We start from the raw sequence: 13,467 nt of genomic DNA on the forward strand, positions 1-13,467 counted from the left end.
AAATGAGACCTGACTGAAAATTATAAATACAAGTTCTTGTCTGCATACAAGCATCGTTTGGAAATCTTTTGTAAGCTAGCACTCTCCCAGTGAAAACTAATTATTGGGAACAAAACATCTCTACATGAGAAACCGCAATGTTTCGATGCTCAATTTATTCTGATAAAATGTACCAATACGCCAATACGCCCTTGCTTAAAATTGCAATTTTGTCTAGCCTCACATTATATCCAGCCATTATTCAGCACACCAATGCTAACTATCAGAATGAAAACTATTTGATTACTCGAATGTATTCCCTGTAATTTATAGGTTTGACCCGCACGATGAAAACGAATGTACACAACATGAACACTGATAACACATAGAGGGCAGCATGCAACCAATTTTTGAATATTTATCAATAACATACCTTTCTTTTCACTGCCTTTTAAGATGAAACCTAATTGTCACTACTATCCGGTATATAGTGTGTATGAATAAGTTCGATTAGTTCATCTATTGAAAGTATTTATTAGATGGACAATGTTTATTTGCTTTACATCGCAAAGAGGCTGCGTATTGCATCACAAATACAGTGTGTAAATTGCCTTTAGGCCAAAAAAAAATGTTGCCCTCAAGTCGGAAAATTGAAAAAATGGGTCAGTCGGTTGGATTCCTTTTTTTTTGTGTATCGTAAAGAGCCGAGGTATATGGGAAAAAAACGCGACCCGATATTTCATATTTTTCGGTCGGTCGCTGAGGGCAACAAAACATTTTTTTCGGCCTTATAGGTAGGCCAGTCCGTCGCTTAACCACATTGGGCTGCTGTCATATGCAAGCTATGGCTGAGACACATTCAGCGACCTCAGTTGTTCGCAGATGCATCCTCCAGAAAGCAACCACAATACAAGGTTTACGAATTTAGGGTAGCTTAATGGTGGTGGGCCATTCTCGACCACCCGTTGGTTAACCATTTACCTTATTCGGCATAACAGAAAAATTACAAAAACTAATTTTATTTGGGAAACTTATTGTGACTCAACAGAAAATTAGCTACAGATCATAGATCCCGAACACAGGAATTAAAAGGACTAAAAGCAGATTAGCTTGATCTGTCAGAATTAAGCTTCAGAAAATTAACCGTCATAAATTCATTGATGGATTTCTTGGAAAATAGTGTCCATGCAGTTCAGCTACTTATTTATGTTTTCTTTCGAATAACTATTCTTACTTGTTTTTGATTAAATTACCAGATGAAACCAGTTTTGCATTTCATATAACTTATTTGGTATATTTATGTACATTTATGTAAACTTAGTCAATACATCATAGTGAACACGGAGTGGCATGTCTACGAACCATCCATTCGGTAACTAGTGTGGATATTTGCGAGACAATGTATCAGTAACCACTTTTCACTTGAATGTTTTCATATATGACACATATATTTGATTGTTATATATCACACTTTCCATCCTTACAACAGATCTTGAGTCGACTTTACCCAAATACATCCCATTTTATTTGGTAGCTATACACAATTTACAAATTTTGATATTCGTAAAAATCATTGCGTAAACACACGTACATAAGGTATACGCATGTGTGTGGTTTAAACCCATGATTTAAAGATGTTGATTTCTAACATATTTTACATATTGGAATCTTAAAAGTTCGATAAATAGTTGCAGGAATTCCACAATAGTTATAAAGGAGAATCCACAATACAGTCCCATAGTACCACCAATAGAACCGAGCAACACTTCCTCCTGAAAGTACAAAGTTGTAATTTTATTAAATCCACACACAGTGTATTTTTTTAAATATCTATTTTACTAACACGGATGATAATATCGTCGACATTTGTACTAGTATATCATTATAATGCAGAATACTCATAATCGCCACATATATAATTTTTCTTTTCAGCACTGCAATATAATATAATCTGCTAGTATCGTACTTCATCTCTATGTAACGCCATTATATTACGTACACACACACACATTCGTTTCCTGTGTAGCTTTTTTTTTCGAATACACTATACCAAATAATTGCCTATACGCTTATACACATTTGAAAGTTTACACCAATCTTAACACACACAAAAAATGAAATACGTTACCGTAATTGCAGGTGACTCGGTTATAACTTGATAGTTTAGTTCTTCAAAATATACTTCCAATCGTAAAAAGTTTTGACTATGAAATAAAGATAGTTTTGATACATGTGACGTAAATTGTGATTATTGCTTCATGGTACACGAGAGACGCCACCAGTATCAATCATGTTTTTTTTCAAATAAGTGATAATAGTATTAAACCTTTCATACGTGGGCACTTAAAGCGTTAATGTTGTTTGCAAGTAGTGAGTGGGAAGTCAAAATCAAGAACGCGCCATGATACAACAGCAGTTAAATACAGAACCGACGTGTATATTTCTGAGGAGTTTATCTATGCCGTAAATCCAAATGCACTCAAACTACGCAAACTGCACTCAGCGGCCAATGTCATCTTTCCTTACCAGGACATACGAGTGTTGAATTCCGCCGTGTTCACCTCATTGGCGCGCAAATTTTAGGTTAATTTCCGTTTTTTGCCGGATAAGATTGAGCTTCTCCGATAGTTATCAATTTGGGAAGACAGTCGGAGAAGAACATACACTCGAGGCAGCGCAATTGGAAATCAAGACACGTGTCCATGAAATTCGGGCGCCGAGGAATAGTAGTGTACATAATTATATACATGTTTGTGAATGCATTAAGTTTTTCAAATCTCGGTACAACGTTTTCTAGACAAATTCCCGCCAGTAAAGTATTGATTCACGTTGAATGTGTTTTGTGCTAAGTGTAGCCAGAAAAACCATCGCCGATGTTGAACGTATGACACTCGCTGTAATACCACAGGAAGTCAAGGAAAATTGAAGACAAGGAAAATGCCATGTCTACAATGTCTACATGGCATTCGGTCCGTCGTCTCTTCAAAGACTACTTTTGAGGATACAAGTACTTCTAAATGCTCCCATTTTAACATATTCAAGCGAAAGACACGACCACCATATCCCCCGATTTGTTGGCTATTTTCATAACTAACTCAACTCTATGGGGCAATATAATCATAAAGCAACACGTGGGCTCCGTTTAAAAAAATAAACATATTGCGTCCTCGTTTGCTATTGAAGAGTAAGAAGTAACTAGGGGTAAATGACTTGTTAATGTCTTGTTAAAACATCATGTATTGCCATGACTGAAACTTTCTATCATCTAACTATTAATCTGGAATAATAACTGCTGTACCGTAATGACTGCATATACTAAATCAATGGGATCAATAATGAATCTACAATTTACAATAATTCTACATTTGTTTCTATTGCGTAAGTTAACGTGTATCAAATAAAGCGGGGCAGTCGTCAACTGCGCATGCGTCATATTGCCATAGCGTGTCATTGCTTATAAACAAGCGTCTCTCCACGAGCCTTTGTGTTTTAGCGTGTGCTGTTATCATCGTCTGGTGACGACCCTCCCGCATTATTACAATACATGTTAAATACCTCACTTGGTCCAGACCGTTAATTCTTCCAGTTTTGTTATTGCTGCTGTGAATTTGTTTCAGCAAGTGTCCCTGTAGAATAGAAGATATGAATTATTATACGTTGCTATACAGTGACCTTAATGGTATGCTCTAATACATAATGCCACACCAATATACTTGTATAAGTTTGAGATCATTTGAACCCATCATATATAATACTTACCAAATATGTGTTTGAAGGCCAAATAGATTGAGATACAGTAGTGTCATACCAAGTTTCCCTTAAACAAAATGTATATAGTAGGTCATAATAAGTTATATATGTATATAACAAAATATGCGCATGTTTACATTGAGAAAACATGTCAATTACTGAAATCATTCGAAAAGTGTGTCCGTTTCTGAAATATGCTCACTCGCATGGCTGTTTGCAGCTACAGCCTATTGTTTCTTTCCGTCCAAAGTATCGGATAAGCTGTCTACATACATCTGAAATAACATATGAAGAATGAGAAATAAATTACTGGAATGAAATGTAGATTGTCTTGTTACAGTTAATTGGGATAGATAAAGTTTTGTTATTGGATCCGGAGGGACGTAATGTCAGTTACCTGATTTCGTGTATGTGTCCTTATATGACGAAAACGCGTACTGGCATACTTACCCTGTGTCCGATTCAGCTGCATGCACCTAGTGCCATTGCCAAACATTGTATCAACACAGCCACAGTGTTCGAACATTTTTTCTTGCAGACATGTTTCTTCACATGCCTATAAAAAACAGTTCAACGTATCATTGATTGTTTCGCACTAGTGGGCGCACTTCTAAAATACAGAGTGGTATAGTAAAATATCTCCCCGAAACTGCTAATTCAACGTCAATCTCCTGGAAGCCATAGTAACTACGCCACCGGGAGGAGGCATGAACATCGTATATTTAGCGATTTCGTTCAAGGGTTCTAAATTACACGTGATTAAGGTAGTATTCTTTAACGCATTTGAAAACGCATGAATGAAAGCTCACGATGTGATCGGTGTGTGTGGTGTGGAATGGTATGGCATGAACCACCACGGCGAGGTTCTGCTCGGTATGTTATATAATAGCATTGCACGGAGCACCGCGGAAGGTGTGGTGTTGTATGGCATCTCGTTGCATGGAGCGCCACGACAGTGTGTTGTGTGGGGTCGCGCGGTGTGCCCTCGTGAAGCCTGATGATGCATATGTTCCCTGTGAAGTAATATTCGTATACCAAGTAATAGGTAATACATTACCGTTATTGTGTAATAGTCCCCATATATGGACTTGTATTCACGTATTGTAGAGCAGTTGCCATAGGGATGTGGTTCCCTTTTGATTCGATTCTACAACAAACAAAAAATATGAGTGAAGGAATAACACATATATTTTACGTCACCGACTTCGTAACAATGTCCAAAGAAGTGAACTTAATACCTCTTTTATACCAAGAAAAAATTTCTTTCCAGGAGCCACAGTTAATCCTTCTGATTGTGGGATAACATGCACATGTGGTGGATGAATTATCACTATGGCACCGGAATCGCGACCATATACACTGATGTATTCATCTTGCTCAGTAAAAATGGTCATTTTCAGTCCTGTGCACACCAAATTAAAGAATAATTGGGTATTTTTTCATAATATGGCATGATTTATAATCGTTTGAAACTAGCGTAGCTCAATCGAATCTTGAGCGCCATAACATATTATTATTATTTTTTTATTATAAAGCGGGAGGGTCGTCACCTGCGAACGCGCGGGAATTGAGTCCCGAGCTACGATGACAATACACGTTACAAACGTAAAGGATCATGGGTAGATGCTTGTTTATAAACAATGACAAGCTATGGCCATCTGACGCATGCGCAGGTGACGACTCCCCCGCTTTAAATGTATATTTATACCATATTTAGCGCCAGTTTTAGTAGAATACAAAATGTTACCCTCCGAATTATTGTGGACGGGATTGAACTGGAAACAGTTCCCATATGTTTCATCTTTGAATATTCGAAAGTCCCTGAAAAATACGTGAAACACTTCATATCAGTTTACAACAAAACCAGAATGTCACGAACAGTTAAAATATAGTGATGTAAAACTTAACATATTAAAATCACAGATGCGTTCATCGTATGAACATTCCAATACAAAGTCTTCCAGCTGATGTCTTAGCTCCGCTATTTCATCTGCTCTGAGTTTCAGCACGTTTTCTAGGTCACTGTAATCAGGAGTGGAGCTGTATGTGATAAAACCAGGCAATCCGGAGGGTCTTCGCTTTTAACGCGACAAATTGGTGATCGTGGTAGTGGTTATCACCAAAGTCTTCATACAATGTAATGTCGTATGATAATGCAGTGTATATTTTCAGAAGGTCTTTCGCGACAGGTTGATATGTTACAGTTTCTGTCGAGAAGGGTAACATTCCCCATTCAGTACTTATCTGGTAAAGACCTTTGTAGATTTAGGCAATGACAGAGTAGAATAATTCAATCACAATTACTCACTGAATTATCAAGTGTAATTTCATACACAGTAGTATGTTCACTGTTCTGAGACTGATGTGAGCCAACCAGATGCTCGTTAACAAATCAGATTAAATATGTTAAAGGAATTGTATTCAAATTAATCTGAATAATTGAACAATAATGTTCACTATTCGAACCCTGGGTAGTCATCCATCCAGTAATTTCTGGGCAGTCATCCTCGTCACCCTCTAACGCACAGTCTACTATACCATCACATTTCTGGTTTAACGGTATACAGGTAAATAAATCGCATTGATATTCGTCTTCTGAACAAGTCACAAATCGTACATATAGGACAATATATTATATTATATTAATATACATCTGTCACCGTATCGCCATTAGCTACAGCGTGCGTTATTTTACTGGGTCTTTTCATTCTACCATATAAGGAAATGCGAATTCCAAATAGGGAATAATTACGCGCGTAAGCGTCCTCGAATAATAAGAACTGATGGCAGACACCAGGCTTTCTCCGGACTCCACACAAAGAAGTTCGCTGATTCTGTTCTAAACTTTTTGGATTTCGGCATTCCCATGATGTATAAAGATGAGATGTATAATAATAAGATTATTACGAGGATAACTCAAAGTAAGCACTCAGACAGTACACCGTCACATCAATACTTTCGCTGTACTGTGTACTGTGTCTTTGTGCATACTTTTAGGTATCCTCGTAATAATCTCATAGAGCAGGTTTACATTCCTGAAAAACGTTTTATAATAACAGGTTGATTCTATTGATAATAATACAAAATTGTTTCTCGCCAACATAACTGTAAATAATTTGGCGATAATGCATTACTGAGTGATGTAAACTACTGAAACATTGTTATACTATTAGGAGGCCAATTATATAACGGTTTGTATCATTGTCATTGTTATTGTTTCTCCTAGTTTTTTGTATTCCTATTCTTCCGCCGTTTTGTTTCGTTACCATGTATGAGAGACCAGGAAGCGGAATGCGGTCATATCAGGAAGTAATGAACTAGCGCGCCTGATTTTCATAATTGTGATTGATCACTTGGTTCGGGGCCATGATGGATTGACTCAAATCCGGAAGTGGTTTATTTGACCTACGTTCGGTGGTCTTTTAGCATCATTGGTATATGTTCTACCAATATCACAAATATAACTATAGCGGGTCACGTGACCCTTTGCGCTATAATTAAAAAAATCCTTTTCATCAGAAACTCTAGTATTATAACTCTTATATTTGCTATTGCAGTTTGAAAACGTTGTGGCGATTGACCATTTGGCTCAGCGCTAGTAGTATTAAGAAATATTTTTTTTGCTCTACTTGTTATATTATATATACACCAACAGAGACCACAGCAACCACAGCAACGCGATAATTGGTTGTATCTGTCACAAAGTCCAGGTATTATGTGTTACTATTAGATGTTCTAATTAATTGCAATAAATATTCATAAAAAAAGTTGGATTTGTATTGTGGAAAGGTGTGTGTGGAGTATGTGTACGTTTCGAATACACTACGCATGTTCATTAACTCACGGTATTAGTATATTTTTATGTGACAGGTTGAGTGTGGCAAGGCAGTGATGCTGATGAGCCAGGTCGCTGTGACTTTGATGTGGTTTGATAACATGTGGTGTTTGTCTCTTTCTTATTCATTTTGATATATCAATACATTGGCCATTCAATGAAATTTTAAGTAAAATAATCAAACATGTCTAGTAAGAAGTTCGATGCCACGAACCTCAGTTTAAAAACGCAAATGTGAACTCTTATACTAGGCAATCTACCCCACTAAGAAAACACTGGTATTTGTGATAAAGTTCGTTATGATGGTCTTGGTATCGAATATCGTATGAGATATTTGTAATTTTAAATTCGACTGTTCCTCCATTACATAATGGTTCCTTACATATGTTTATGATTGAATAATCCTAATCCTATAAAATTGTTAGGTAAAAGCAATTTAAATTAATCTTGACAGATGCTCAATGTACTATTAATATCCAAGATGAGTGTGGAAATGTTTGATGTTGCCTTGGTGCAGCAGAATAGAAACTGGTTATGTAATTGCTTGAAAATATAGTTCCTAGAGATTGATTATATATACACATGTAAATTAACAGGTAGACTGGCTCAGTCGGGGCGACTAATTTGTTTATGTAGTTTAAATAAAATAAAAAAAATCGCGAAGTGGAGTTGTTAGCGCGAAATCCCCTGTAACTGCGAAATCACCCCGACTGGTTCATTCTGCATGGCCTTCTATCAACACTGCAGGAACCCGTCGATTTTTCAACGGGTAATTATGTTAATGAGTGTTCTAACTGACAATCATGTAAGCCAATCACAACGTCTCTTCAACTGACCTCTGACCGAGAAGACGTCGGCTGATTGAAGCAGCCAATTTTTTGGTAATTCTACGACTTGTACGAGTTAATTTTTCACTCGTTGTGATGAATTAGAAACGACGACTACGACAAACTCGAATTTCAACGTATCTGCAGTGTGACCTTTACCATGTTGACCTCATTATGCACGTATTTCCGCGCTCACCTCATTATAATATGTGCATAATATGAATATATATTACATTACTACCATTGCTTTCATAGTTGCATTTAACCCACTTATTCCTAAATAGAAATGAAGTACACATGGAAGAACCACGGTGTTGGTTTATATATATATATATATATATATATATATATATATATATATATATATATATATATATATATATATATATATATATATATATATCAGTAATTTTAATGAAAAAAAAGTACATTTATCTTAGTAATAGTGACACCTGTTGTTTAGAGTGATGAACTACCACGGTTGGGTACTGGAGCATAGAAGTTTATAATTAAAATTGTTTTCCATAAGAAAAATGAAACCATCAAACATGGCCTTATAAACAGCCTTTTACTTCATAGTGGGGTGGGTGGAGTAAAGCTGTGATTATTTTTTATTACTTTCTGACCATCTAATTTGCCATTTACCATGTCCATATAAACTAAAGCTCCAGCCAATATCAGATTTGACTACTTGTTTCAAGCTATGGCACTTGGAAATGAGTGTTGTGACATGTGGCAAATGTCCAACTGTCTTGGTTAATAAGATTGGCTATATTTCAACTAGAAACAGGTAAACCAGTATACCTGTATGTATGAAGCCAATGAATGTTATTCAAGCCAAAGAAACTGCATCTATTTATATAAATACACATGGACAGAGAATATTTTCTTGGAGCACTAAATGTGACAATTGCCCTACTGTCTGTGATAAATATACCACACCAGCTACATAGTGCCCGACGAGGAGTTGGGTTGGTAGTGAAGAAAAACATTGACTGAAGCCTGGCAGAGGACTGAATTGTTGTCAACAGCAACAAACATACTGGGAAAGTCAAAGACAGTGAAAAAACAAACAAAAAAACACACAGGCATATAAATACTAACTTTCTAGGATATTTATTGACTCCAAGTAATCCAGAGTAGAACGAGATGAATCAACTCTATACTCCGCCATCTTTATTTTAATATTAGATGCAACCATTATTTTGTAGGGGACAACGGGTCATAACTTGAGGGGAGTTAACACCCATGATTTTTAAAATGCCTTGATCAATAAGAGTCTAAGTTACAGGGAACATTATTTTCATTTTTCAGTGCACCAATAAATGCATTTGACAGGAAAATAGAAAAACTCTACCACAAGAGCAATTAGAACAGCTTGCTGCATTATAAGTATCACTTCCCTGTCAAATTAGTGGTTCATGCTTATTTGAATCTGAACATAACAGGCCAATTCTATCACACCTTGCTAGGCTTGAACTTCCATCAAATCAGAGCATTCCAAATGAACATGATTCTCCACAATACTAGAGGGCGCTCTGACCAAAAAAATTGCCATGATCTAAATAAAAAGCACTGAATGACCATAGTTATGTCTGTAGGTGTACCTTACCTGCATGCAAAATAAAGTCCAAGATTGGTCGGTTATGTACGTACTTATCCAGAGTGAATTCATACCCTTTTTAACACGTAGCCAGGGTAGTGAAATTAAACGGTAACCACCGAAAAATACACAGGGTCAGAACCCTGACCAACATATTGAAATAAAGTCCAAGATTGGTCGCTTATGTACGTACTTATCCAGAGTGAATTCATACCCATTTTAACACGTAGCCAGGTTAGTGAAATTAAACGGTACCCACCGAAAAATACACAGGGTGAGAACCCTGACCAACATATTGAAATAAAGTCCAAGATTGGTCGGTTATGTACGTACTTATCCAGAGTGACTTCAGACCCATTTTAACACATAGCCAGGGTAGTGAAATTAAACGGTACCCACCGAAAAATACACAGGGTCAGAACCCTGACCAACACATTGAAATAAAGTCCAAGATTGGTCGGTTATGTACGTACTTATCCAGAGTGACTTCAGACCCATTTTAACACTTAGCCAGGGTAGTGAAATTAAACGGTACCCACCGAAAAGTACACAGGGTCAGAACCCTGACCAACACATTGAAATAAAGTCCAAGATTGGTCGGTTATGTACGTACTTATCCAGAATGAATTCATACCCATTTTAACACGTAGTCAGGGTAGTGAAATTAAACGGTACCCACCGAAAAATACACAGGGTCAGAACCCTCACCAACAAATTGAACTTTATTTCTGACAACCCTGACCAACACATTGAAATAAAGTCCAAGATTGGACGGTTAGGTACGTACTTATCCAGAGTGAATGCATACCCATTTTAACACGTAGCCAGGGTAATGAACCAATGCATTGCCTGATATTAAATGTTAACTAACGTCTTAGTACATAAGTATAAGCATTCAGTAATTTTAATGAAAAAAAAGTACATTTATCTTAGTAATAGTGACACTTGTTGATTAGTGTGATGAACCCCCACGGATGGGTACAGGAGCATAGAAGTTTATAATTAAAATTGTTTTCCATAAGAAAAATGAAACCATCATACATGGCCTTATAAACAGCCTTTTACTTCATAGTGGGGTGGGTGGAGTAAAGCTGTGATTATTTTTATTACTTTCTGACCATCTAGTTTGCCATTTACCATGTCCATATAAACTAAAGCTCCAGCCAATATCAGATTTGACTACTTGTTTCAAGCTATGGCACTTGGAAATGAGTGTTGTGACATGTGGCAAATGCCGAACTGTCTTGGTTAATAAGATTGGCTATATTTCAACTACAAACAGGTAAACCAGTATACCTGTATGTACGAAGCCAGTGAATGTTATTCAAGCCAAAGAAACTGCATCTATTTATATAAATACACATGGACAGAGAATATTTTCTTGGAGCACTAAATGTGACAATTGCCCCCAATGTCTGTGATAAATATACCACACCAGCTACATAGTGCCCGACGAGAAGTTGGGTAGGTAGTGAAGAAAAACATTGACTGAAGCCTGGCAGAGAACTGAATTGTTGTCAACAGCAACAAACATACTGGGAAAGTCAAAGACAGTGAAAAAGCAAACAAACAAAAAACACACAGGCATATAATTACTAACTTTCTAGGATCTTTATTGACTCCAAGTAATCCAGAGTAGAACGAGATGAATCAACGCTATACTCCGCCATCTTTATTTTAATATTAGATGCAACCACTATTCTGTAGGGGACAACGGGTCATAACTTGAGGGGAGTTAACACCCATGATTTTTAAAATGCCTTGATCAATAAGAGTCTAAGTTACAGGGAACATTATTTTCATTTTTCAGTGGACCAATAAATGCATTTGACAGGAAAATAGAAAAACTCTACCACAACAGCAATTAGAACAGCTTGCTGCATTATAAGTATCACTTCACTGTCAAATTAGTGGTTCATGCTTATTTGAATCTGAACATAACAGGCCAATTCTATCACACCTTGCTAGGCTTGAACTTCCATCCAATCAGAGCATTCCAAATGAACATGATTCTCCACAATACTAGAGGGCGCTCTGACCAAAAATTGCCATGATCTAAATAAAAAGAACTGAATGTCCACAGTTATGTCTGTAGGTGTACCTTACCTGCATGCAAAATAAAGTCCAAGATTGGTCGGTTATGTACGTACTAATCCAGAGTGAATTCATACCCATTTTAACATGTAGCCAGGGAAGTGAAATTAAACGGTACTCACCGAAAAATACACAGGGTGAGAACCCTGACCAACACATTGAATTAAAGTCCAAGATTGGTCGGTTATGTACGTACTTATCCAGAGTGACTTCAGACCCATTTTAACACGTAGCCAGGGTAGTGAAATTAAACGGTACCCACCGAAAAATACACAGGGTCAGAACCCTGTCCAACATATTGAAATAAAGTCCAAGATTGGTCGGTTATGTACGTACTTATCCAGAGTGACTTCAGACCCATTTTAACACGTAGCCAGGGTAGTGAAATTAAACGGTACCCACCGAAAAATACACAGGGTCAGAACCCTGACCAACACATTGAAATAAAGTCCAAGATTGGTCGGTTATGTACGTACTTATCCAGAGTGACTTCAGACCCATTTTAACACGTAGCCAGGGTAAGGAAATTAAACGGTACCCACGAAAAATACACAGGGTCAGAACCCTGACCAACACATTGAAATAAAGTCCAAGATTGGTCGGTTATGTACGTACTTATCCAGAGTGACTTCAGACCCATTTTAACACGTAGCCAGGGTAGTGAAATTAAACGGTACCCACCGAAAAATACACAGGGTCAGAACCCTGACCAACATATTGAAATAAAGTCCAAGATTGGTCGGTTATGTACGTACTTATCCAGAGTGACTTCAGACCCATTTTAACACGTAGCCAGGGTAGTGAAATTAAACGGTACCCACCGAAAAATACACAGGGTCAGAACCCTGACCAACACATTGAAATAAAGTCCAAGATTGGTCGGTTATGTACGTACTTATCCAGAGTGACTTCAGACCCATTTTAACACGTAGCCAGGGTAAGGAAATTAAACGGTACCCACCGAAAAATACACAGGGTCAGAACCCTGACCAACACATTGAAATAAAGTCCAAGATTGGTCGGTTATGTACGTACTTATCCAGAGTGACTTCAGACCCATTTTAACACGTAGCCAGGGTAGTGAAATTAAACGGTACCCACCGAAAAATACACAGGGTCAGAACCCTGACCAACACATTGAAATAAAGTCCAAGATTGGTCGGTTATGTACGTACTTATCCAGAGTGACTTCATACCCATTTTAACACGTAGCCAGGGTAGTGAAATTAAACCGTACCCACCGAAAAATACACAGGGTCAGAACCCTGACCAACATATTGAAATAAAGTCCTAGATTGGTCGGTTATGTACGTACTTATCCAGAGTGACTTCAGACCCATTTTAACACGTAGCCAGGGTAGTGAAATTAAACGGTACCC

General features: G+C 37.3%; 1 protein-coding gene across 1 annotated transcript; it reads right to left on the minus strand.

Annotated features, from left to right (window-relative positions):
• Positions 1–1,592: 1,592 nt before the first annotated feature.
• On the minus strand, positions 1,593–5,123 carry LOC144361014 (acid-sensing ion channel 2-like). The gene is made up of 8 exons (XM_085505915.1): positions 4,968–5,123; positions 4,787–4,876; positions 4,180–4,285; positions 3,932–4,004; positions 3,739–3,796; positions 3,535–3,605; positions 2,108–2,183; positions 1,593–1,751 (listed from the first exon to the last, which is right to left on the minus strand). The coding sequence occupies exons 1-8, from the start codon at positions 5,121–5,123 to the stop codon at positions 1,608–1,610; spliced, it is 774 nt and encodes a 257-aa protein (XP_085362041.1). The 3' UTR covers positions 1,593–1,607.
• Between the last annotated feature and the right edge of the window lie 8,344 nt (positions 5,124–13,467).

This window comes from Saccoglossus kowalevskii, chromosome 12 (genome assembly GCF_978046115.1).
Source record: "Saccoglossus kowalevskii chromosome 12, keSacKowa6.1, whole genome shotgun sequence".
Taxonomy (NCBI): domain Eukaryota; kingdom Metazoa; phylum Hemichordata; class Enteropneusta; family Harrimaniidae; genus Saccoglossus; species Saccoglossus kowalevskii.

What these genes read in the sequence shown, in the direction of transcription:
- LOC144361014 (XM_085505915.1), bottom strand. Translation starts at nt 5,123, where the DNA reads ATGACCATTTTTACTGAGCAAGATGAATACATCAGTGTATATGGTCGC. An exon ending in AGCTGCAAACAGCCATGCGA is followed by an intron (nt 3,797 to 3,931) that starts GTGAGCATATTT and finishes ATTTTGTTTAAG; the next exon opens with GGAAACTTGGTATGACACTA. An exon ending in GGCCTTCAAACACATATTTG is followed by an intron (nt 3,606 to 3,738) that starts GTAAGTATTATA and finishes TCTATTCTACAG; the next exon opens with GGACACTTGCTGAAACAAAT.